The 27,320-nt window shown below is 48.2% G+C and overlaps 1 protein-coding gene across 1 annotated transcript; it reads left to right on the top strand.

The window, feature by feature from the left end:
* Positions 1–1,432: 1,432 nt before the first annotated feature.
* Positions 1,433–27,320, top strand: LOC136167886 (histone-lysine N-methyltransferase PRDM9-like). Its single transcript, XM_065935463.1, has 10 exons — positions 1,433–1,501; positions 1,908–2,031; positions 2,352–2,459; positions 6,717–6,766; positions 8,694–8,850; positions 9,661–9,762; positions 9,976–10,247; positions 22,395–22,462; positions 23,527–23,720; positions 26,152–27,320. Exons 1-10 carry the CDS (start codon positions 1,433–1,435, stop codon positions 27,318–27,320), a joined length of 2,313 nt encoding a protein of 770 aa, XP_065791535.1.

Here is a 27,320-nt window from a genome sequence, read left to right as displayed (position 1 = left end):
CTGGATTTGGCAAGGTAGGGCACAGATGGGCCTAGGAGAAAGTCCGGGAACACGACTACAGTCTGGTGGAGCCGAGATTCTAGTTGAGGGCACTGGAAGGAAACATCCAGCCTGAGGACAACCCGCTCACTTGAGGATCCAGGCCTAAGAGGCCATGCCTAAAAACAAGCCAAGAAAACAGCCAAGATGCGCCTGCGCACTGGAGCTACTTGACAGACACGCCCTCAGAGCAGCCAATCCCCGAGCGGTGGGGCGGGGCCTCCATCGCGCTCCGCACCCTCCCAGCGCCTATTGGCCAGACTGCCTCGGTCGCAAGGCCGATTGGTCGCTCGTGCCTGACAGGGTACAGGCGGGCTGCTGATCCTTCACTTCGCCTCAGCGCCGGAGGACTGGACGTCGCTGAGCTACTAGCGCACCCCAGGCCGGGTTGGGCAGCGTCGCAGGACAGCGGGGAGACTGACGGGAACGCACCCTGCACAACACTCATAAACCCTTAGCCTGACGACTTCAAATTCCAGGGTGAGAGGCCCCAAATTCCCTCAGCTTTGAGGAACCTGAGTCCTAATCTGAAGGAAGCTTGCGTCTCGTCAGCTTCAGGGACTACAAGTCCCTTCACCCGCAGAAACACTGAATCCCCTAGTGCTGCGACCCTCAAATACCTAGAGTAACCCCAGTTCTCCTCAGCCTGAGGCACCCTAAAAATAGCATCCGCAGAGACACCAAATTTCCTTAACCTCGGAGACCCTGAATACCTCAGCCTGGGAGTTCTTAAAGCTCCTCGTCCTCAAGACCCCAATTGTCCTGCCTGTCAGAGACCTAAAGCACCTTAGTAAGAAACCCCTGATTTTCTCAGCCTGAAAGATCCCAAGTTTTCTCACCCTGCACATTCTACATCAGCCAAAATATCCCCAGTCCCCTCTGCCTGAGGACCCCAGTTACTTCAGCCCGTGGGACCCAGATCTCCTCAAGCCTATTGACCTGTCCCTTAGATATAGAACCCAACCCACGTTATGCCCAGATATTTCTGAGTTCCCAGGCGGAGAACCTCAAAACCCTTCCTGGAGAAATAATTCCTCTGCTGCACTGGAACAGAGCCCTGATTTCAGCCTGACCCCAGTCCAGCAATTAGGGGCTTCCAGGTCTCCTCAGGAATCCCTCTGTCACCCACAGACACGTCCCTCCCAGTGCCTTTCCTCGGAGGGGCTGAATTGTAGGGGATCCAAAGAAACCAAATCTAGTTCACAATAGGCTGATCTGTCATATCTAGTCAGGATCCGTCCATCCCACCGATACCCTCACCCCGACTTTCCCCTCACCTTCCTGCCTGGGACACTCCACCCAAGGCAAACAGACCAGACACTGGACACTGGTCTGGGCTGTCTCAGCACCTTCTTCTTCCACAGGCACCTTGGCCTTGAGCACTCCAATGGCCATGAGGCCGAACAGGTCTCCAGAGGAGAGCACTGAGGGAGATGCTGGGAGAACAGAGCAGAAGCCCACGGTGAGAGGTGGAGGCGGCAAAGCTGAGCTCTAAGCCAGCTCTATGGGAAGGACATGGCGCTGGTCCCTGAAGCACCACAGACTGCTTGCCTGGGCAGCTGAGTGAACTTCCCTGTGACAGTACACAGGATGGGAATGCCTGGTCCTGTCTGAGATGGTGGGGTGGAGTGGGACAAAACAGGACACTAGATCTGTCAACTGCTTTGTGTCCGGGGAGAGTTAGGAAAATGCTCAGTGTTTGTTCAGTTAAGGAGGACACAGTCGGGAAGGAAAGTCTTCATCCCTGTCTCACAGAGACCATCCAGTAGCTTCAGGCTACTCCCTGCACAAAAGGCGGAGGAGAAGGCCCAGCTCTAATGTTTGACTTAGACTAGTAAATCACTGATGAAATTTGTTATTTTCCTTAGGCCAAAGATGCTTTCAAAGACATCTCCGTATATTTCTCCAAGGAAGAATGGGAAGAGATGGGAGACCGGGAAAAAATCCGTTATAGGAATATGAAAAGAAACTACGAAGTGCTGATTGCTATAGGTAACAGGAAGTGCTGAGTGCCTGTGAGCCTGGGAAACATGAAACAGGTCTTCACCCTCAGTGTTCACTTGGCCCGCTCTTAGGTGGCTTCATCTGCTCACAGTTCCCTTTTGTGTGGAGACTAACCTGGAGGAAATGTTTACAGTTTTGTACCAAAGGGAGGTTGACCCTGCAGTGTAGAGCTCATCTCTTGCCTAAACATTCTTGCCTTGTTCTAGATTCCCCCAGCCCATCCCACTGATTCCCTGACTTTGTGACACTTCCCATTGCTTCCGTGTTTTGTTCCTCCTTCTTAGGACAAATATTTTGCTTCTTTCCAGGTTTCAGAGCCACTCGACCGGATTTCATGCATCACCGCAGGCAGGTCATCAAACCCCAAGTAGATGACACTGAGGATTCTGATGAAGAATGGGCACCAAGGCAGCAAGGTGAGGGGCCAGGAGGATTTAGAGGTGTCTTTCTGAAACCAGCCTAGGCTTAGGTCTCAGCTACATCTCAGCCATTAGCAAAGAAATCATAATTTTCAGCGTTCCAAAGTGGTTGTGGCTGAATATTGACATTAGCCTGAATGAAGATGAATGTATAGGTTTTCCAGTGTAATTCTCAAAAGTTTTATTTTTAAAATTTATAATTCTTTTTAAAAAGAATTATTTTTGCTAAACATTCTTAGTGAAAGGCAGTTAAAGAAACTTCAGAAATAAATTCACCAAAGAGATTTAATACTAATCTCATAATTGGTTATTGGATTAAAACTCTTTGAAGAGGAAATGATTAACATATTATGTCAAGATACATTATTTATGTATGTATATAAAACAACACATGATCTTGTTACCCTAAGGTGAAACTAATTCTTTGTTTTAATTCTGGGAAAGGGTTTGAGAGAGCTATTTTTTCTCCCTGATCTTTCCCACATTTCACTGACCAGAAACAGCATCAGGTAAATAAAATGAAGTACACTCATTATAAAATAGAAGTGAGCAGCTCACTTCCTCTTCTAACTGCTCAGACAGTTTAGACGAGTTAATATTCCTAGATTGGAGAAAACAATTTAGATAACTCTATGATTTTCCATCTATGAATTTCTGTTCTCCCAAATTTTTAAAAATTATTTATTTAGTTTTGGCTGCACTGTGTCTTTGTGGCTGTGTGCAGGCTTTCTCTGGTTGCGGTGAGTGTCTTCTCGTTGCAGAGCATGTGCAGGCTCAGTAGTTTCTGACACACAGGTTTAGTTGCCCTACAGAAAGTGGAATCTTCCTGCACCAGCAATCGAACCTGTGTCCTCTGCATCGGCAGGCAAATTCTCATCCACTGTGCTACCAGGGAGGTCCCTCTGTTCCCTTAGGTTATTAAAATTAGTGAAAGGGGCATGAAAACAAACATTTGATTGTCTGCAAAGGTTTTTACATGAAGAGAGATTCTTCATAGGGAATATATATGTCACGGTTCACCATACCTCTGCACATCTTAATTTACCTTCTTAATAATTTCTGAGTGTATGGTACACTCTTGCTAACTATGTACACATTAGTGTTAGTGGCCATAGTGTTCATCACTCCATCGTGTCCAACTCTTTGTGTACCCATGGACTGTAGCCCGGCAGGCTCCTCTGTCCATGGGAGTCTCCAGGCAAGAATACTGTAGTGGGTTGCCATTTCTTGCTCCAGGTGATCTTCCTAACCCAGGGATCGAAATTGCGTCTGTTGCATCTCCTGCATTACAGGCAATTCTTTACCACTGAGCCACCGGGGATATATATACACATTACTCTACAACAGATCTGCAGAACTTTTCCATCTTGCATAACTGAAGCCCTAACCCACTGAGTAACAATTCTCCAATCCTTCCTCCTCATAGCCCTTGGCAACCACGATTATATTTTCTGTTTCCATGGATCTGATTAATTTAGATACCTCATAGAATTGGAATCAGGTAATATTTGTCTTTTTTGGATTGGTTCATTTCACTTAGCATGTCATCAAGACCCATCCCTGATGTAGCATAGGACAGAATTCTCTTTTGAGGCTTAAAAACATCCCATTGTGTGCATGTGTATACAACAGATATATCTTATATATAATTTTTATCTGTTTATCCAGCAATGAGCATTTAGATTGCTTCCACATCTCGCCAACTGGGAATAATGCTGCAATGACCATAGATGTGCACACTGTTTATTCAAGATCTTGCTTTCAGTTTTTTATGGAAACACACTCTTGAGTTGGATTGCTAGATCATACAGCTGAGGAAACTCCATACTGTTTTCTATAAAGCTTGCAACATTTTACATTTCCAACAATAGTATATAAGGGTTCCAATTTCTCCATATCCTTACCAAACTTGCTACTGTCTTCTTATACATATTGCCCATCAAAGAAGGTTTCAATTTGTATTTCCCTATTGATTAGTAATATTGAGCATCTTTCCATATGTTTGTTGGCCATTTGTGTATCTTCTTTGGAGAAATGTCTATTGAATTCCTTCTTCCACTGTGTTAGTCAGCTCAGACTGCCATAACAAAACAGACTGCATTCCTTAAACCACAGAAATTTGTTTTCTTACAATGCTGGAGCATGGAAGTTTGATATCAGGGTGCCATCATGGTCAATCAGGTTCTCTTCCTGACTTACAGGTAGGCTTCATATTGGTGTATGCTTAACAACCCCTTATCATATACATATTTTACAAATATTTTCTACCGTCATGTAGGTGGCCTTTTCAACTCTGTTCACTGTGTCGTTTGCTGCACAGAGGTTTTAAGATTAATGTAATCTCATTTGTCTATTTTTACTTTGTTACTAATACTTATGCACTTGGTACCATATCTAAGAAATCATTGCTGATTCAGTGTCATGAAGCTTCACCCTTGTTTTCCTCTAAGAGTCTTATCTAGTCTTGCATTTAGGTCTTTAATCCACTCTGAGTTGATTTTTCTTCATGATGTAATATCTTTGTTATTTTGCATACAGATATTTTGTTTCCCCAGCACCATTCATTACAGGGATTAAACTTTCCCCGTTGTCTTGACACTCTTGATGAGCATCAATAGACCATGTATCCAGGAGTGTATTTCTGTTTATTTCTGGCTGTCTATTCTGTTCCATTGATTGGCATGTCTGTCTATATGCCAACGGGCTTCCTCAGTTGCTCAGCAGGTGAAGAATCTGCCTTCAATGCAGGAGACACAGAAGATGCAGGTTCAATCCATGAGTTAAGAAGATGCCCTGGAGAAGGAAATGGCAACCCCGTCCAGTATTCTTGCCTGTGAAATCCCCTGGACAGAGAGGCCTGGTGGGCTACAGTCCACAAGGTCACAAAGAGTCAAGAAGGCTCAGCGACTAAGCACACACTTTATGCCAAAGCCACACTCTTTTGGTTCCTGTACCTTTGTAATATGTTCTGAAAGCAGAGGCCTTCAGCTTTGCTGTTTTTTCTAAGATGGTTTTGCCTATTTGGGGTCCTCTGAGATTTGGTATTAACTGTAGGTTGGATTTTCTGTATCAGAAAAAAATTCCATTGGGGTTTTAATAGGAATTGCATTGAATCTTTAAATTGCTTTGGGTAGTATGAACAGCTTAATAATATTCAGTCTCCAAATCCGTAGATGTGAGACACCTTTCTATTTACTTGTGTCAGATTCCTTTCAGCAATACTTTGTAGTTTTCAGTGTATAAGTCTTTCATCTCCTTAAGTTTACTCCCAATGAGTTCATTCTTTTTGATGCTATTATAAATAAGATTATTGGGACTTCTCTGGGGGTCCAGAGGCTAAGACTCCACACTCCCAATGCAGAGAAATTGGGTTCAGTCCCTGGTCAGGGAACTAGATCCCACATGCCGCAACAAAGACCTGGCACAAATAAATAAATAAAAATAATTTTTTAAATTTAAATTTAGATCTTGACTATAGCTTTAAAAAAATAAAAATAATTAGGATTGTTTTCTTATTTTCCTTTTTGGAATGGTCATTGTTCATGCATGGAAAGGTATTTGATACCGTGCAACTTTCTGTGCAGGTTTTGTGTGTGTGTGTGTAATTTTAAAGATTTTTCTGGACATAAAGTCATGTCCTCTGTGAACAGACATAATTTTACTTCTTTCTTTCCAAATGGAAGCCTTTTGTTTCCTTTTCTAACCTAATGCCCTGGATAGGACTCCTAACATAATGGTGAATAGAAGTGTTGAGAATGGGCACCCTTGCCTTTTTATGGATCTTAGAGAAGTTTTCAACTTTTCACTGATGACTATGATGTTAGAGGTAGACTTTTCATATATGACCTTTATTATATTGAAGTCACTTCCTTCTGTTTCTACTTTGTTGAGTACTTTTGTCATGAAAGGCTAGTAAATTTATTAGATACTTTACGGACAGCAAATGAAGCACAGATGAAGTTTCATATTTCTTTTTAATTCTAAGAAAATTATGTAATGCTCCCAGTGGAAGCATAGAAGTTGATGATACAGAAATCATTTTCCATTCCTCCTTTGATAATCCTTGTCCTTGTCACTCTCTGGCTCAGAATTATGTGTCCTTAATTAGAATGCCCAGAGTTTGGAAATATTTACCTGTGGGACCACAGTGTACAGACACTCAGGACCTCTATCTAAAGGTCAGAGGGGAGGTGGGAACACAGCGTACAGACACTCATGACCTCTATCTAAACACTGATTCTCATCATTTTTTAGGTAAACCTTCTTCAATGGCCTTCAGAGTGGAGCATAGTAAACACCAGAAGGTGAGTATTTCCCAAATCCTGTTGCCAAAATATCCTTCTCATGGATCCAGTCACAGGTGAGAATAGGAGAAAACACAGAGATCCTGGAGACTGCTGCCTTCCTGTCCTGAATCTTTAGCACAATGTCTGATATCATCACCATCTCTACAGTTAGTAAGAACAACAACCATAGTATCCTGTTCTATTGTTACATTATTTTCACAATATTTCAGACTTTAAACATTTTATGTGAATAAACTTAATTAAACCTTAAAACAATCCTACAGTACCTATAAGTAGGTATATAGCTATCACCATTAGAGATCACAAAACTGAGGTTAAAAAAAAAAAAGGTTGATTATATGCCCGAGATCACAGTATCACTAGTAGTGCAATCTAATCAAAAGCACTTTTTCTAAACTCCTTACAAAATGATTAAAGCTTCCATAGTTCTATGAAGTTTATTCATACATCTTTATATCATTCATCTAAGAGATGTTTTCAACCTCAGTTCTTTTGTGCTATGCTAGGGAGGGATATGCTAATACATCTGACTAAGGGAAGCTTAAGGACAGGTTGGGTAGTTTGTAGAGTGGATGGTCAAAGAGGAAGAAGTTTAAGGACATGCTGGGCAGTTTTTAGAGCGGATGGCCCAAGATGAAGAAGCTTAAGGACATGCTGGGCAGTTTTTAGAGCGAATGGCCCAAGATGAAGAAGCTTAAGGACATGCTGGACATTGTGTAAAGTGGACAGTCCAGGATGAAGAAGGCGACAGGATCCCTACCTCAGAGCCTCCCACTCTAATAAGAGGAAGCAACTCGCAACCCTGACAAGCCTCAGGTTTATGACTGAAAAGCAACAAATAAGAAAATAACTGAAGGACTCCACATAGATTACCCACTTTTGAGTAGAAACTCATCATCTGGGCATCATTTCAAATGCTCATTCTTGCAGGAGGGAGTAACAAGTCCTTCTCCTGAGCTCTGATTAGGCAACTCTCCTGTTTGGAATCATGTGTTTAGCCTACCCCTGTGTTGTGAGGTTTGAGAGCCTAGCCTGTACCCATTAATTTTCAGAAGTCCAGACCCAGCTCAAAGCCCCTCAGGGCCCCCTGAATGTTTTGTGAATGAGTGACTCCACATTTAAACTTTCATCTAGGAGGAGGAAGGTCAAAGAATGCTGAAGATAGGATGTGTGAGCCACACCTGAAATATAGTGACAGTTTAGGGAATAAATTGATACCAGGGATGTACGCGTACTTTCTTACTGTATTAAAGAGCTCACACAACAATTTGTTGAAGGTTATTAAATTTCATGTCCACTGTAACATTAAGAATTAGCATGTATACCAGTTTATGGATCAGGAACTGAGGAGAACCAGCTAGTCATGCAGCCTTGTTCTAGCAGAATTGGTGAGACCAGCCACTTTAAGTCCACACATTGTCTCTGAGAGGACATGGCAACCTGCAACTTTCAGCTCATTTTCTTTATTGTCTAAATGCGTTTCTGCTGATTTTTTATTGTCTAAATGTGTTCTGTCTTTTCTCTTCTCAATCTCACTGCTTTGCCACCTTATTTTCCACATGTGTTTTGTCCCCTCTGTAATTTTCAATACTTCCTCATCCACCAAAGGGCCACTAATTAATAGAAAACCCCCTGGATTTCTCTATGAGCCCTTACCCTCTTCTTTCCCTGAACTCCAGCTTTTATCCCTGCCTTGCTCTCACTTTTATGCAGAAAGTTGCAGGGAAAGAACCTTAAGATATGAATTCTAGTTTTGATTCATTACCCACGTAGGTTCTTATTTTACACTCCAGTGTTCAGACCCCACCTCCACCAGGTATTCCCAAGAATTGTCAAAGTATTAACTAAAGTCATGCATGTGAAAACACTTCATAAAGTCCTAAGGAACTAAAGAAATGCATGCTGTCTTTTACTCACATGGAAGAGAATGTCCAGGGCACCATTAAGTAATGAATCTGGTTTGAAGGAATTGCCGGGAGCAGCAAAACCGCTGAAGACAAGTGGCTCCAAGCAGGCTCAGAATCCAGTGCCCCATCACAGAAAAGCAAGGACCCCTGGACAGCTCCCCAGACAAAAAGTCGGTAAGAGAAATTTGGGGAGTTCCTCTAATTAGTTCATCTAATCCCTGTAGAAAAACTAATAAGTATGGCCTAGGTGTGTGGCATGGACTTTGGGTAGGCGGGGTTTAAGCTGGACTGATCTGAGACATGAAGTTAGCACTGGAGCCTTGGGAAAATCTTATACATTTTCTGAGGTCCTGATTGCTATCTGTAAAGTGAGGATAAGGATACATGACTCATACAGTGCTTGAAAGCCTTACATTAAATGCAAAAGTCTAACACCTACAAGTAGTTCAATAAATCCAGCTGTGATAATGGGAACCGTGCTTTGTTAGTGACCTCTGCTCAATGCCTTATGTGTCATGTGCCTTTAACGTATATTTTCTGAGTAGATGCGTCAGTGAACTATTTCCTAAGTAGGAACGTTTGGAAGTTAAACCTACTAACGGGAAGTGCAGGAAGCTATCACTGAACTGGGTACCTGTGGTCAGTGGAGCCTCAGTCTCCTGAACCTGTAGTTAAAGGGAGAAGTAACAAACTATAGAGACGGGACTTCCTGGGGGTGAAGTGGTTAAGACTCCACGCTTCCACTGCAGGAGGTGGGCGTTCCATTCCTGTTCCAGGATCTAAGATCCCACAAGCCATGCAGTGTGACCAAGAAATAAATAATGGAACATTAAAAATAAAATTACAAAAGTAAAAGTTTGCAAAATACATGTAAGAAAGATTTAACAAAGTGTATAGATGGACAGGGAGGAGATCTCACACTTTCCAATAAAACAGGGACTAACTCCCCCACCAGCCTTGCTGAGCTTCTGTTCTCCATCGTAGAACTCAGAAGAAAGGAGACTGGAGTGAAGAGGTACAGTCTACGAGAAAGAAAGGGCCACGTGTACCAAGAGGTCAGCGAGCCCCAGGATGACGACTACCTCGGTGAGTGACCCTGCTGGCCCACTTACGGAGAAGGGGCTATGAGGCCTTGGTCCACTAACCTCACCTCACCATTTGGTCCCCCGGTCATCCCCTTCCTCTATGACTTAGGGTGCAGGATCGAGGCCAATTGCCATGAGTGCCCCAGTTCTTTCTGAAGGTCGTTACGACCAGCAACATCACTATACCTCTTCTCATCCCTGTTCTCACCTCCAGATTGTAAGAAGTGTCAGAACTTCTTCATCGACAGCTGTGCTGCCCATGGGCCCCCAACATTTGTAAAGGACTGTGCAGTGGAAAAGGGGCATGCCAACCGCTCACTCCTCACTCTGCCCCCTGGGTTAAGCATCAGACTGTCGGGCATCCCTGACGCTGGGGCTGGAGTGTGGAACGAGGGATCCGATCTGCCGCTGGGCCTGCACTTTGGACCCTATGAGGGCCAGATCACAGACAATGAGGAGGCCGCCAACAGTGGATATGCCTGGCTGGTGAGAAGCACCCGTTTCCCTGTCCTCTGCCTGTAATTACTTGTACTTGGTGGGGGGGTGCTTCAGGTTAACATGCGAGGACGCAGATGGTGATAACACGGTCGGCAATGACACGGGCAGCCCTGTGTTCTGTGTGCCCTGGTGTGAACACAGGACTTCCATCTAAAGGTCAGAGGAGAGGTGGGACCACAGTGTAAGGACACTCAGGACCTCTATCTAAAGGTCAGAGGAGAGGTGGGAACACAGTGCACAGACACTCAGGACCTCCATCTAAAGGTCAGAGGGGAGGTGGGAACACAGTGTACAGACACTCAGGACCTCCATCTAAAGGTCAGAAGGGAGGTGGGACCACAGTGTAGAGAAACTCAGGACCTCTATCTAAAGGCCAGGGGAGAGGTGGGACCACAGTGTACAGACACTCAGGACTTCCATTTAAAGGTCAGAGGAGAGGTGAGACCACAGTGTACAGACACACAGGACCTCCATATAAAGGTGAGAAGGGAGGTTGGACCACAGTGTACAGACACTCAGGACCTCCATCTAAAGGTCAGAGGGGAGGTGGGACCACAGTGTACAGACACTCAGGACCTCCATTTAAGGTCAGAGGGGAGGTGGGACCACAATGCACAGACACTGAGGACCTCTATCTAAAGGCCAGAGGACAGGTGGGAACACAGTGTACAGACACTCAGGACCTCCATCTAAAGGTCAGAGGGGAGGTGGGACCACAGTGCACAGACACTCAGGACTTACATCTAAAGGTCAGAGGGGAGGTGGGACCACAGTGCACAATCACTCAGGACCTCCATCTAAAGGCCAGAGGACAGGTGGGAACACAGTGTACAGACACTCAGGACCTCTATCTACAGGTCAGAAGGGAGGTGGGACGACAGTGTACAGACACTCAGGACCTCCATCTAAAGGCCAGAGGAGAGGTGGGACCACAGGGTACAGACACTCAGGACTTCCATCTAAAGGTCAGAGGAGAGGTGAGACCACAGTGCACAGACACTCAGGACCTCCATCTGAGGTCAGAGGGGAGGTGGGAACACAGTGTACAGACACTCAGGATCTCCATCTAAAGGTCAGAGGAGAGGTGAGACCAGAGTGTACAGACACACAGGACCTCCATCTAAAGGTCAGAGGGGAGGTGGGACCACAGTGTACAGACACTCAGGACCTCTATCTAAAGGTCAGAGGACATGTGGGAACACAGTGTACAGACACTCAGGACTTACATCTAAAGGTCAGAGGAGAGGTGGGAACACAGTGTACAGACACTCAGGACTTACATCTAAAGGTCAGAGGAGAGGTGGGAACACAGTGTAGAGACACTCAGGACTTCCATCTAAAGGTCAGAGGGGAGGTGGGACCACAGTGTACAGACACTCAGGACCTCCATCTAAAGATCAGAGGGGAGGTGGGACCACAGTGCACAGACACTCAGGACCTGTATCTAAAGGTCAGAGGGTAGGAGGGACCACAGTGTACAGACACTCGGGACCTCCATCTAAAGGTCAGAGGGGAGGTGGGACCACAGTGAACAGACACTCAGGACCTCCATCTAAAGGTCAGAGGAGAAGTGGGAACACAGTGTACAGACACTCAGGACCTGCATCTAAAGGTCAGAGGACATGTGGGAACACAGTGCACAGACACTCAGGACCTCTATCTTAAGGTCAGAGGGGAGGTGGGAGCACAGTGTACAGACACTCAGGACTCTATCTAAAGGTCAGAGGACATGTGGGAACACAGTGTACAGACACTCAGGACTTACATCTAAAGGTCAGAGGAGAGGTGGGAACACAGTGTACAGACACTCAGGACTTACATCTAAAGGTCAGAGGAGAGGTGGGAACACAGTGTAGAGACACTCAGGACTTCCATCTAAAGGTCAGAGGGGAGGTGGGACGACAGTGTACAGACACTCAGGACCTCCATCTAAAGGTCAGAGGGGAGGTGGGACCACAGTGTACAGACACTCAGGACTTCCATCTAAAGGTCAGAGGGGAGGTGGGACCACAGTGTACAGACACTCAGGACTTCCATCTAAAGGTCAGAGGTGAGGTGGGAACACAGTGTACAGACACTCAGGACTTCTATCTAAAGGTCAGAGGAGAGGTGGGAACACAGTGTACAGACACTCAGGATCTCTGTCTAAAGGTCAGAGGAGAGGTGGGAACACAGTGCACAGACACTCAGGACTTACATCTAAAGGTCAGAAGAGAGGTGGGAACACAGTGTACAGACACTCAGGATCTCTGTCTAAAGGTCAGAGGGGAGGTGGGAACACAATGTACAGACACTCAGGACCTCTATCTAAAGGTCAGAGGGGAGGTGGGACCACAGTGTACAAACACTCATGATCTCTGTCTAAAGGTCAGAGGGGAGGTGTGAACACAGTGTACAGACACTCAGGACTTACATCTAAAGGTCAGAGGGGAGGTGGGAACACAGTGTACAGACACTCAGGATCTCTGTCTAAAGGTCAGAGGAGAGGTGGGAACACAGTGTACAGACACTCAGGATCTCTGTCTAAAGGTCAGAGGGGAGGTGGGACCACAGTGTACAGACACTCAGGACCTCCATCTAAAGGTCAGAGGGGAGGTGGGAACACAGTGCACAGACACACAGGACCTCCATCTAAAGGTCAGAGGAGAGGTGGGAACACCGTGTACAGACACTCAGGACCTCTATCTAAAGGTCAGAGGACATGTGGGAACACAGTGTACAGACACTCAGGACTTACATCTAAAGGTCAGAGGAGAGGTGTGAACACAGTGTACAGACACTCAGGACTTACATCGAAAGGTCAGAGGAGAGGTGGGAACACAGTGTACAGACACTCAGGACTTCCATCTAAAGGTCAGAAGGGAGGTGGGACCACAGTGTACAGACACTCAGGACTTCTATCTAAAGGTCAGAGGGGAGGTGGGACCACAGTGTACAGACACTCAGGACTTCCATCTAAAGGTCAGAAGGGAGGTGTGACCACACTGTACAGACACTCAGGACCTCTATCTAAAGGTCAGAGGGGAGGTGGGACCACAGTGCACAGACACTCAGGACATCTATCTAAAGGTCAGAGGGTAGGTGGGACCACAGTGTACAGACACTCAGGACTTCCATCTAAAGGTCAGAGGTGAGGTGGGAACACAGTGTACAGACACTCAGGACTTCTATCTAAAGGTCAGAGGAGAGGTGGGAACACAGTGTACAGACACTCAGGATCTCTGTCTAAAGGTCAGAGGAGAGGTGGGAACACAGTGCACAGACACTCAGGACTTACATCTAAAGGTCAGAGGAGAGGTGGGAACACAGTGTACAGACACTCAGGATCTCTGTCTAAAGGTCAGAGGGGAGGTGGGAACACAATGTACAGACACTCAGGACCTCTATCTAAAGGTCAGAGGGGAGGTGGGACCACAGTGTACAGACACTCAGGACCTCTATCTACAGGTCAGAGGGGAGGTGGGACCACAGTGTACAGACACTCAGGACTTCCATCTAAAGGTCAGAGGTGAGGTGGGAACACAGTGTACAGACACTCAGGACTTCTATCTAAAGGTCAGAGGAGAGGTGGGAACACAGTGTACAGACACTCAGGATCTCTGTCTAAAGGTCAGAGGAGAGGTGCGAACACAGTGCACAGACACTCAGGACTTACATCTAAAGGTCAGAGGAGAGGTGGGAACACAGTGTACAGACACTCAGGATCTCTGTCTAAAGGTCAGAGGGGAGGTGGGAACACAATGTACAGACACTCAGGACCTCTATCTAAAGGTCAGAGGGGAGGTGGGACCACAGTGTACAAACACTCATGATCTCTGTCTAAAGGTCAGAGGGGAGGTGTGAACACAGTGTACAGACACTCAGGACTTACATTTAAAGGTCAGAGGGGAGGTGGGAACACAGTGCACAGACACTCAGGACTTACATCTAAAGGTCAGAGGGGAGGTGGGAACACAGTGTACAGACACTCAGGACCTCCATCTAAATGTCAGAGGGGAGGTGGGCCCACAGTGTACAGACACTCAGGACCTCCATCTGCAGGTCAGAGGGGAGGTGGGACCACAGTGCACAGACACTCAGGACCTCCATCTAAAGGCCAGAGGACAGGTGGGAACACAGTGTACAGACACTCAGGACCTCCATCTAAAGGTCAGAGGGGAGGTGGGACCACAGTGCACAGACACTCAGGACTTACATCTAAAGGTCAGAGGGGAGGTGGGACCACAGTGTACAGACACTCAGGACTTACATCTAAAGGTCAGAGGAGATGTGGGAACACAGTGTACAGACACTCAGGACTTACATCTAAAGGTCAGAGGAGAGGTGGGAACACAGTGTAGAGACACTCAGGACTTCCATCTAAAGGTCAGAGGGGAGGTGGGACCACAGTGTACAGACACTCAGGACCTCCATCTAAAGATCAGAGGGGAGGTGGGACCACAGTGCACAGACACTCAGGACCTGTATCTAAAGGTCAGAGGGTAGGAGGGACCACAGTGTACAGACACTCGGGACCTCCATCTAAAGGTCAGAGGGGAGGTGGGACCACAGTGAACAGACACTCAGGACCTCCATCTAAAGGTCAGAGGAGAAGTGGGAACACAGTGTACAGACACTCAGGACCTGCATCTAAAGGTCAGAGGACATGTGGGAACACAGTGCACAGACACTCAGGACCTCTATCTTAAGGTCAGAGGGGAGGTGGGAGCACAGTGTACAGACACTCAGGACTCTATCTAAAGGTCAGAGGACATGTGGGAACACAGTGTACAGACACTCAGGACTTACATCTAAAGGTCAGAGGAGAGGTGGGAACACAGTGTACAGACACTCAGGACTTACATCTAAAGGTCAGAGGAGAGGTGGGAACACAGTGTAGAGACACTCAGGACTTCCATCTAAAGGTCAGAGGGGAGGTGGGACGACAGTGTACAGACACTCAGGACCTCCATCTAAAGGTCAGAGGGGAGGTGGGACCACAGTGTACAGACACTCAGGACTTCCATCTAAAGGTCAGAGGGGAGGTGGGACCACAGTGTACAGACACTCAGGACTTCCATCTAAAGGTCAGAGGTGAGGTGGGAACACAGTGTACAGACACTCAGGACTTCTATCTAAAGGTCAGAGGAGAGGTGGGAACACAGTGTACAGACACTCAGGATCTCTGTCTAAAGGTCAGAGGAGAGGTGGGAACACAGTGCACAGACACTCAGGACTTACATCTAAAGGTCAGAGGAGAGGTGGGAACACAGTGTACAGACACTCAGGATCTCTGTCTAAAGGTCAGAGGGGAGGTGGGAACACAATGTACAGACACTCAGGACCTCTATCTAAAGGTCAGAGGGGAGGTGGGACCACAGTGTACAAACACTCATGATCTCTGTCTAAAGGTCAGAGGGGAGGTGTGAACACAGTGTACAGACACTCAGGACTTACATCTAAAGGTCAGAGGGGAGGTGGGAACACAGTGTACAGACACTCAGGATCTCTGTCTAAAGGTCAGAGGAGAGGTGGGAACACAGTGTACAGACACTCAGGATCTCTGTCTAAAGGTCAGAGGGGAGGTGGGACCACAGTGTACAGACACTCAGGACCTCCATCTAAAGGTCAGAGGGGAGGTGGGAACACAGTGCACAGACACACAGGACCTCCATCTAAAGGTCAGAGGAGAGGTGGGAACACCGTGTACAGACACTCAGGACCTCTATCTAAAGGTCAGAGGACATGTGGGAACACAGTGTACAGACACTCAGGACTTACATCTAAAGGTCAGAGGAGAGGTGTGAACACAGTGTACAGACACTCAGGACTTACATCGAAAGGTCAGAGGAGAGGTGGGAACACAGTGTACAGACACTCAGGACTTCCATCTAAAGGTCAGAAGGGAGGTGGGACCACAGTGTACAGACACTCAGGACTTCTATCTAAAGGTCAGAGGGGAGGTGGGACCACAGTGTACAGACACTCAGGACTTCCATCTAAAGGTCAGAAGGGAGGTGTGACCACACTGTACAGACACTCAGGACCTCTATCTAAAGGTCAGAGGGGAGGTGGGACCACAGTGCACAGACACTCAGGACCTCTATCTAAAGGTCAGAGGGTAGGTGGGACCACAGTGTACAGACACTCAGGACTTCCATCTAAAGGTCAGAGGTGAGGTGGGAACACAGTGTACAGACACTCAGGACTTCTATCTAAAGGTCAGAGGAGAGGTGGGAACACAGTGTACAGACACTCAGGATCTCTGTCTAAAGGTCAGAGGAGAGGTGGGAACACAGTGCACAGACACTCAGGACTTACATCTAAAGGTCAGAGGAGAGGTGGGAACACAGTGTACAGACACTCAGGATCTCTGTCTAAAGGTCAGAGGGGAGGTGGGAACACAATGTACAGACACTCAGGACCTCTATCTAAAGGTCAGAGGGGAGGTGGGACCACAGTGTACAGACACTCAGGACCTCTATCTACAGGTCAGAGGGGAGGTGGGACCACAGTGTACAGACACTCAGGACTTCCATCTAAAGGTCAGAGGTGAGGTGGGAACACAGTGTACAGACACTCAGGACTTCTATCTAAAGGTCAGAGGAGAGGTGGGAACACAGTGTACAGACACTCAGGATCTCTGTCTAAAGGTCAGAGGAGAGGTGCGAACACAGTGCACAGACACTCAGGACTTACATCTAAAGGTCAGAGGAGAGGTGGGAACACAGTGTACAGACACTCAGGATCTCTGTCTAAAGGTCAGAGGGGAGGTGGGAACACAATGTACAGACACTCAGGACCTCTATCTAAAGGTCAGAGGGGAGGTGGGACCACAGTGTACAAACACTCATGATCTCTGTCTAAAGGTCAGAGGGGAGGTGTGAACACAGTGTACAGACACTCAGGACTTACATTTAAAGGTCAGAGGGGAGGTGGGAACACAGTGCACAGACACTCAGGACTTACATCTAAAGGTCAGAGGGGAGGTGGGAACACAGTGTACAGACACTCAGGACCTCCATCTAAATGTCAGAGGGGAGGTGGGCCCACAGTGTACAGACACTCAGGACCTCCATCTGCAGGTCAGAGGGGAGGTGGGACCACAGTGCACAGACACTCAGGACCTCCATCTAAAGGCCAGAGGACAGGTGGGAACACAGTGTACAGACACTCAGGACCTCCATCTAAAGGTCAGAGGGGAGGTGGGACCACAGTGCACAGACACTCAGGACTTACATCTAAAGGTCAGAGGGGAGGTGGGACCACAGTGCACAATCACTCAGGACCTCCATCTAAAGGCCAGAGGACAGGTGGGAACACAGTGTACAGACACTCAGGACCTCTATCTACAGGTCAGAAGGGAGGTGGGACGACAGTGTACAGACACTCAGGACCTCCATCTAAAGGCCAGAGGAGAGGTGGGACCACAGGGTACAGACACTCAGGACTTCCATCCAAAGGTCAGAGGAGAGGTGAGACCACAGTGCACAGACACTCAGGACCTCCATCTGAGGTCAGAGGGGAGGTGGGAACACAGTGTACAGACACTCAGGATCTCCATCTAAAGGTCAGAGGAGAGGTGAGACCAGAGTGTACAGACACACAGGACCTCCATCTAAAGGTCAGAGGGGAGGTGGGACCACAGTGTACAGACACTCAGGACCTCTATCTAAAGGTCAGAGGACATGTGGGAACACAGTGTACAGACACTCAGGACTTACATCTAAAGGTCAGAGGAGAGGTGGGAACACAGTGTACAGACACTCAGGACTTACATCTAAAGGTCAGAGGAGAGGTGGGAACACAGTGTACAGACACTCAGGACTTCCATCTAAAGGTCAGAGGGGAGGTGGGACCACAGTGTACAGACACTCAGGACCTCCATCTAAAGATCAGAGGGGAGGTGGGACCACACTGCACAGACACTCAGGATCTGTATCTAAAGGTCAGAGGGTAGGAGGGACCACAGTGTACAGACACTCGGGACCTCCATCTAAAGGTCAGAGGGGAGGTGGGACCACAGTGAACAGACACTCAGGACCTCCATCTAAAGGTCAGAGGAGAAGTGGGAACACAGTGTACAGACACTCAGGACCTGCATCTAAAGGTCAGAGGACATGTGGGAACACAGTGCACAGACACTCAGGACCTCTATCTTAAGGTCAGAGGGGAGGTGGGAGCACAGTGTACAGACACTCAGGACTCTATCTAAAGGTCAGAGGACATGTGGGAACACAGTGTACAGACACTCAGGACTTACATCTAAAGGTCAGAGGAGAGGTGGGAACACAGTGTACAGACACTCAGGACTTACATCTAAAGGTCAGAGGAGAGGTGGGAACACAGTGTAGAGACACTCAGGACTTCCATCTAAAGGTCAGAGGGGAGGTGGGACGACAGTGTACAGACACTCAGGACCTCCATCTAAAGGTCAGAGGGGAGGTGGGACCACAGTGTACAGAAACTCAGGACTTCCATCTAAAGGTCAGAGGGGAGGTGGGACCACAGTGTACAGACACTCAGGACTTCCATCTAAAGGTCAGAGGTGAGGTGGGAACACAGTGTACAGACACTCAGGACTTCTATCTAAAGGTCAGAGGAGAGGTGGGAACACAGTGTACAGACACTCAGGATCTCTGTCTAAAGGTCAGAGGAGAGGTGGGAACACAGTGCACAGACACTCAGGACTTACATCTAAAGGTCAGAGGAGAGGTGGGAACACAGTGTACAGACACTCAGGATATCTGTCTAAAGGTCAGAGGGGAGGTGGGAACACAATGTACAGACACTCAGGACCTCTATCTAAAGGTCAGAGGGGAGGTGGGACCACAGTGTACAAACACTCATGATCTCTGTCTAAAGGTCAGAGGGGAGGTGTGAACACAGTGTACAGACACTCAGGACTTACATCTAAAGGTCAGAGGGGAGGTGGGAACACAGTGCACAGACACTCAGGACTTACATCTAAAGGTCAGAGGGGAGGTGGGAACACAGTGTACAGACACTCAGGACCTCCATCTAAATGTCAGAGGGGAGGTGGGCCCACAGTGTACAGACACTCAGGACCTCCATCTGCAGGTCAGAGGGGAGGTGGGACCACAGTGCACAGACACTCAGGACCTCCATCTAAAGGCCAGAAGACAGGTGGGAAGACAGCGTACAGACACTCAGGACCTCCATCTAAAGGTCAGAGGGGAGGTGGAACCACAGTGCACAGACACTCAGGACTTACATCTAAAGATAAGAGGGGAGGTGGGAACACAGTGCACAGACACACAGGACCTCCATCTAAAGGACAGAGGAGAGGTGGGAACACCGTGTTCAGACACTCAGGACCTCTATCTAAAGGTCAGAGGGGAGGTGGGACCACAGTGTACAGACACTCAGGACTTCCATCCAAAGGTCAGAGGGGAGGTGGGAACACAGTGCACAGACACTCAGGACCTCCATCTGATGTCAGAGGGGAGGTGGGAACACAGTGTACAGACACTCAAGACCTCCATCTAAAGATCAGAGGAGAGGTGAGACCAGAGTGTACAGACACACAGGACCTCCATCTAAAGGTCAGTGGGGAGGTGGGACCACAGTGTACAGACACTCAGGACCTCCATCTAAAGGTCAGAGGAGAGGTGGGAACACAGTGTACAGACACTCAGGATCTCTGTCTAAAGGTCAGAGGAGAGGTGGGAACACAGTGCACAGACACTCAGGACTTACATCTAAAGGTCAGAGGAGAGGTGGGAACACAGTGTACAGACACTCAGGATCTCTGTCTAAAGGTCAGAGGGGAGGTGGGAACACAATGTACAGACACTCAGGACCTCTATCTAAAGGTCAGAGGGGAGGTGGGACCACAGTGTACAAACACTCATGATCTCTGTCTAAAGGTCAGAGGGGAGGTGTGAACACAGTGTACAGACACTCAGGACTTACATCTAAAGGTCAGAGGGGAGGTGGGAACACAGTGTACAGACACTCAGGATCTCTGTCTAAAGGTCAGAGGAGAGGTGGGAACACAGTGTACAGACACTCAGGATCTCTGTCTAAAGGTCAGAGGGGAGGTGGGACCACAGTGTACAGACACTCAGGACCTCCATCTAAAGGTCAGAGGGGAGGTGGGAACACAGTGCACAGACACACAGGACCTCCATCTAAAGGTCAGAGGAGAGGTGGGAACACCGTGTACAGACACTCAGGACCTCTATCTAAAGGTCAGAGGACATGTGGGAACACAGTGTACAGACACTCAGGACTTACATCTAAAGGTCAGAGGAGAGGTGTGAACACAGTGTACAGACACTCAGGACTTACATCGAAAGGTCAGAGGAGAGGTGAGACCACAGTGCACAGACACTCAGGACCTCCATCTGAGGTCAGAGGGGAGGTGGGAACACAGTGTACAGACACTCAGGATCTCCATCTAAAGGTCAGAGGGGAGGTGAGACCAGAGTGTACAGACACACAGGACCTCCATCTAAAGGTCAGAGGGGAGGTGGGACCACAGTGTACAGACACTCAGGACCTCTATCTAAAGGTCAGAGGACATGTGGGAACACAGTGTACAGACACTCAGGACTTACATCTAAAGGTCAGAGGAGAGGTGGGAACACAGTGTACAGACACTCAGGACTTACATCTGAAGGTCAGAGGAGAGGTGGGAACACAGTGTACAGACACTCAGGACCTCTATCTAAAGGTCAGACGGGAGGTGGGACCACAGTGTACAGACACTCAGGACTTCCATCTAAAGGTCAGAGGGGAGGTGGTGCCACAGTGTACAGACACTCAGGACCTCCATCTAAAGGTCTGAGGGGAGGTAGGAACACAGTGTACAGACACTCAGGACCTCCATCTAAAAGTCAGAGGGGAGGTGGGAACACTGTGTACAGACACTCAGGACCTCTGTCTAAAAGTCAGAGGGGAGGTGGGAACACAGTGTACAGACACTCAGGACTTACATCTAAAGGTTAGAGGGGAGGTGGGACCACAGTGTACAGACACTCGGAACTTCTATCTAAAGGTCAGAGGGGAGGTGGGACCACAGTGTACAGACACTCAGGACCTCTATCTAAAGGTCAGACGGGAGGTGGGACCACAGTGTACAGACACTCAGGACTTCCATCTAAAGGTCAGAGGGGAGGTGGGACCACAGTGTACAGACACTCAGGACCTCCATCTAGAAGTCAGTGGGGAGGTGGGTACACAGTGTACAGACACTCGGGACCTCCATCTAAAGGTCAGAGGGGAGGTGGGACCACAGTGTACAGACACTCAGGATCTCTGTCTAAAGGTCAGAGGGGAGGTGGGACGACAGTGTACAGACACTCAGGATCTCTGTCTAAACGTCAGAGGGGAGGTGGGACGACAGTGTACAGACACTCAGGACCTCTATCTTAAGTCAGAGGAGAGGTGGAACCATAGTGTACAGACACTCAGGATCTCTGTCTAAAGGTCAGAGGGGAGGTGGTGCCATAGTGTACAGACACTCAGGACCTCCATCTAAAGGTCAGAGGAGAAGTGGGAACACAGTGCACAGACAGTCAGGACTTACATCTAAAAGTCAGAGGGGAGGTGGGAACACAGTGCACAGACCCTCAGGATCTCTGTCTAAAGGTCAGAGGGGAGGTGGGACCACAGTGTACAGACACACAGGACCTATATCTTAGGTCAGAGGACATGTGGGAACACAGTGTACAGACACTCAGGATCTCTGTCTAAAGGTCAGACGGGAGGTGGGAACACAGTGCACAGACACTCAGGACCTCTATCTATAGGTCAGAGGAGAGGTGGGAACACAGTGTACAGACACTCAATACTTATATCTAAAGGTCAGAGGGGAGGTGGGACCACAGTGTACAGACACTCAGGACTTATATCTAAAGGTTAGAGGGGAGGTGGGAACACAGTGTACAGACACACAGAAGTGACTCCTCCCTTGTGGAACCCTCGCCTTCAATGAACCAAGAGACTCAGACTTGGAATGATGAGTAAGGAGCTTACCGTGTGGTCCGACTGGCAGTTGAATCCATGCAGGCTGAAAAGCACCAATGACTACACAGGGAAGTAGCTCTTCTATTGCTTCCTACCAAAAAAAAAAAAAAAACAGAAAAGCAAAGAAAGAGGAAATCTTGTAACTCTTTTTCTGACACTCAGATCACCAAAGGGAGGAACTGCTACGAGTATGTGGATGGAAAGGACCCGTCTTGGGCCAACTGGATGAGGTGAGTGCAGTGAGTCTGCAGTGTGTAGACGTCAATACTCCCTCAATCCCACGCCCTTTCCTTCTCAATCTGGCTCCCTCAGCAGCTTTCACATCTTCTTTTCTCTTTTCCGTCCATATCATGCTCTTTCATTTCAAAAGACACTGGAAAGAAGGAAATAATAACATGGCATGTGCCGTCAAGATACAAGTCTATATGCTGAAGAAAACTGGTGGACTTGAAAACAACTTTTGGAGTCTAGATTCACCAGGGACACTTTAAATCACTTAGTGGACACTTATCACGGCCTTTATGGTTCAGTTTACACAGTGAACATCGGTACTGAAGCAGATCACACAACCCATGTCCTGTTGGAGAACATACTGCAAACAGACATTACCCAATTGATTTTAGGAGCAGTAACCTTATTTTTTCTATCTTTGAGTAACTGCCCACGCCAGGATGACCTAACACAGGAGACCTTGACTCTCTGTGGGCAACATCCTCCTCAGGCTTGGTTCCAGTGAGAAGTGGGCCCTGAGGCCTGGGAAGGAATGGGGGGCAGCATGGCCCTGAGCAGGGCCATTCTCTGAGGGCCTTTCCTTTCATCAGGGCAGGCAGACAGTGAGAAAGTATTATTGTTCCCTGTCTCAAGCTATATCAGAGCTCTGTCCAAGTTTCTGTGGGAGAGGGTGGGCAAGTGAATAGGACCCTGGATACACGTGGGGAGATGGGAGAAAGCCTTGGGAGAGAAGGCAGGCTGGGGTGAGTGCTGAGGGCTGCGTGCTAGCCAAGGAGCACCAAGTCCTGTGGATGAAAGAGAACTTAATTCAGTTTAGAGGAGCTGGAGGTCACCAGCCTCACGGACAGTCCAGGTGGAGACGAGTCTGGAACTGGGCTCCGGAAAATGGCTACTTAGGTAAGGAAGAAAAGCATGGGAATTCACATGGCCTGGTCGAAGGTGTGAACAGAATGTCCACATGAGGGGCGGCCTCAGAGGCGGAAGGCAGGGAGCTGGGCATGGGCGGAGAGTGGAGGGCACGCATCACCTGAGGTTTCTTTCCTTTTCCCGGCCTCGACCCCAGGTATGTGAACTGTGCCCGGGACGACGAGGAGCAGAACCTGGTGGCTTTCCAGTATCACGGGCAGATCTTCTACCGAACCTGCCAGGTGGTCAGGCCGGGCTGTGAGCTGCTGGTCTGGTGTGGGGATGAGTATGGCCAGGACCTTGGCATCAAGCGGAACAGCAGGGGGAAGAGTGAGCTTGTGGCCGGGAGAGGTGAGTGTCCCCCCTCTTCCAGCACCCCTGGGAGCCTCCATGGTCCGATTTCGAAGCAGAGTACAATCCAGTCCAAAGTCAGTTGAGTTGCAATTAAAATGCCTCAGAATTTGATTCTTTTCATATGATTGTTAGGAAAAATTTTTATATTAAAAATGTTAGTTCTAATTTTTAATATTTCATGCAAAAAATATGTAATGTCACCTTCTGCTGAAAGGTTTAGAAGCAAAAAGCAAGTTTTATAGCACCTACCAGCTCTCTGCCCTTTACCTCTTTCTTCCTTATTTCCTCCCATTTTTTTTTTCTTCACTAAAATAAAGACATTTTATTTTAAAATATTTATAGGACAAAGATATTTTAAGAGTCACACTAGGAAATTTATGAATGACATATGCCAAATTAAAGAAAGTAAATGAAATTCCTTAGTCTTCAGTATTTTTTAATTTATTTATTTATTTATTTATTCATTTCTTCTTTATTTTTATTAGTTGGAGGCTAATTAGTTTACAATATTGCAGTGGCTTTTGTCATACATTGACATGAATTAGCCATGGATTTACATGTATTCCCCATCCCGATCCCCCCTCCCACCTCCCTCTCTACCCGATCCCTCTGGGTCTTCCCAGTGCACACGGCCCGAGCACTTATCTCATGCATCCAACCTGGGCTGGTGATCTGTTTCACCCTAGATAATATACATGTTTTGATGCTGTTCTCTTGAAACATCCCACCCTCGCCTTCTCCCACAGAGTCCAAAAGTCTGTTCTGTACATCTGTGTCTCTTTTTCTGTTTTGCATATAGGGTTATCATTGCCATCTTTCTAAATTCCATATATATGTGTTAGTATACTGTAATGGTCTTTATCTTTCTGGCTTACTTCACTCTGTATAATGGGCTCCAGTTTCATCCACCTCATTAGAACTGATTCAAATGAATTCTTTTTAATGGCTGAGTAATATTCCATGGTGTATATGTACCACAGGTTCCTTATCCATTCGTCTGCTGATGGGCATCTAGGTTGCTTCCATGTCCTGACTATTATAAACTGTACTGCGATGAACATTGGGGTGCACACGTGTACAGTGATGCGCATTCATTTACTGCTCCAGTTTGTTGTCATGTGGGTTCACACTCTGTGTCAGACGGGGCTCCATGCACCGAAACAGACAGAACCACTGCCCTGAGGCAGCAGGGGCTTCATACCAGACAGGGGCTGGTGCTCTGAGGAAAACCAGCACAGGGAACGTGCCTCGGGTCAGCGAGAGCAGAGGGTGGGGTGTGGTGCAGGACGGTGCGGCGGGATCTCTGCAGAGATAACACCTGCGGGGAAGGACTCCAGGCAGGGGAGCAGCCAGTGATGCAGCCCAAGGGCCGGGAAAAGAGGCCGTGCCAGGGGTCGCAGGAGGAAGCACAGAGGGAGAGGAAGGAGGCTGGATGGGATACGGAAGCCTCAGGGCCTGTGTCCACGTGCAGGCCCCAGGGGTCCTCCTGGGTGACACAGAACAACCGCGAGGCTTTCAGCTGCAAGCAGAATGTTCTGTGCTAAGACGAGGCTTTGGTTCACTTTTGGGAAGAGACAGCAGCGGGGAGTCCCCTTAGAGGTCAGTTCATTGCCAGACATGAGGGGAGAGTGGGCTGGCTGAAGATGCTTGGGAGTGAGGGTGTGAAGAGTCTGGCTGGAGATGTATTTTTAAACAGGGATTCCTAGTGCATGTTAAATGGACGAAGCCTGAATGAAATAAATGAGATATGAGTACTGGTGAGGCTGGAGAAAGGATATGCCTTTATTTTATGATTTATGGGAAATGGAGAGAGGAGCAATTTGTGAACCAGTTGGGGCAGCAGGAACCAGAGACCTGTAGTCAGTGGGACCTGGGCCGCTCAGTCTCATCCAGTCTCAAACCCATTTCCTGCAGAGATCGGCACAAAGGCTGCTCTTTGAACAAGGAGCCATAAATTCAGCTTTACTCACACCAGCTCTAACCACCCCTGTGCTGCCTCCCATATGCAGAGAGCTCCAGGCCAGGCGCCCCTAACTTAATAGACCCTTTCCCCTCACAGGGAGCCACTCAGGAGATTTCACCTAAGTTATCAAGTCTTATCTCTCAGTAGGGTAAACACCTGTGGCCACTGTGACGTGACTTTTCAGACACTTACACGCAGGGAAAGTCCCTGCAGATCCACCTCTATCAGAAGAGACGCTGCCTCTGGTGCAGCTGGAAGGTCCCTATCTGGGTGATATGTAGAAATGGCCCTTGACACCCGCTTCCTGGATTTCTGTAGATATAGAGAATAAGAGTGGATTGGAAAAGTGGACTGTAAAGACACTTGATGGGAGACAAATCGTGCACTGTCAACAATTAGATGATTAGTGGGGAGGGCCTGACCATGGCAAACCAGCTACCTGACAAAAGCTTCCTCTTTCAGCAGAACCGAAGCCCAAGATCCACCCATGTGCCTCCTGCTCTCTGGCCTTCACCAGTCAGAAATTCCTCAGCCAACACATCCAACGCAGTCACCCCGCTCAGACCCTCCTGAGACCATCTGAAAGAGACCTCCTCCAACCAGAGCATCCCTGCCGAGGCAGTCAAAATCAGCGATACTCAGATCCACACAGCCTGAGCGACAAACCTGAGGGTCAGGAGGCCAAGGACAGGCCCCAACCTTTGCTGAAAAGCATAAGGCTGAAGAGGATTTCAAGGGCCTCTTTCTACTCACCCGGAGGGCAAATGGGGGGTTCTGGGGTGCATGAGAGAATGAAAGACGAGCCCAGCACAAGTCAGAAACTGAATCCAGAGGATACAGGCACATTACTCACGGGGGCAGGGGTATCAGGGATTATGAGAGTCACGTATGGAGAGTGTGGGAAAGGCTCCAAGGACAGGTCAAGTCTCACCACACACGAGAGGACACACACAGGGGAGAAGCCCTATGCTTGCGGGGAGTGTGGGCGAAGCTTCCGTCAGAAGTCAGATTTCATAACACACCAGAGAACACACACAGGGGAGAAGACCTATGTTTGCGGGCAGTGTGGGCGGAGCTTCGGTCGGAAGTTTGCCCTCATCAGACACCAGAGGATACACACAGGGGAGAAGCCTTATGTTTGCGGGCAGTGTGGGCGAAGCTTCGGTCGGAAGTTTGCCCTCATCAGACACCAGAGGATACACACAGGGGAGAAGCCTTATGTTTGCAGGGAGTGTGGGCGAAACTTCAGTGATAAGTCAGTCCTCATCACACACGAGAGGACACACACAGGGGAGAAGCCCTATGTTTGCAGGGAGTGTGGGCAAAGCTTCAGTCAGAAGACCCATCTCAGCTCACACCAGAGGACACACACAGGGGAGAAGCCCTATGTTTGTGGGGAGTGTGGGCGAAGCTTCAGTCAGAAGTCCGTCCTCATCAGACACCAGAGGACACACACAGGGGAGAAGCCCTATGTTTGCCAGGAGTGTGGGCGAAGCTTCAGTGATAAGTCAAATCTCATCTCACACAAGAGGACACACACGGGGGAGAAGCCCTATGTTTGCAGGGAGTGTGGGCAAAGCTTCATTCGGAAGTCTGTCCTCATCAGACACCAGAGGACACACACAGGGGAGTAG

This window comes from Muntiacus reevesi, chromosome 4 (assembly GCF_963930625.1).
Source record: "Muntiacus reevesi chromosome 4, mMunRee1.1, whole genome shotgun sequence".
Classification (NCBI taxonomy): domain Eukaryota; kingdom Metazoa; phylum Chordata; class Mammalia; order Artiodactyla; family Cervidae; genus Muntiacus; species Muntiacus reevesi.
The sequence above is the reverse complement of the archived record's forward strand: the minus strand, read 5'-3'. Positions and strand labels throughout refer to the sequence as shown.

Excerpts from the sequence above, each read along its gene's own strand:
- LOC136167886 (XM_065935463.1), top strand. The coding sequence starts at position 1,433 with ATGAGGCCGAACAGGTCTCCAGAGGAGAGCACTGAGGGAGATGCTGGG. Across the intron at positions 6,767-8,693 it reads AGCATAGTAAACACCAGAAG|AGAATGTCCAGGGCACCATT; the intron begins GTGAGTATTTCC and ends CTCACATGGAAG. Across the intron at positions 23,721-26,151 it reads TGAGCTTGTGGCCGGGAGAG|AACCGAAGCCCAAGATCCAC; the intron begins GTGAGTGTCCCC and ends CTCTTTCAGCAG.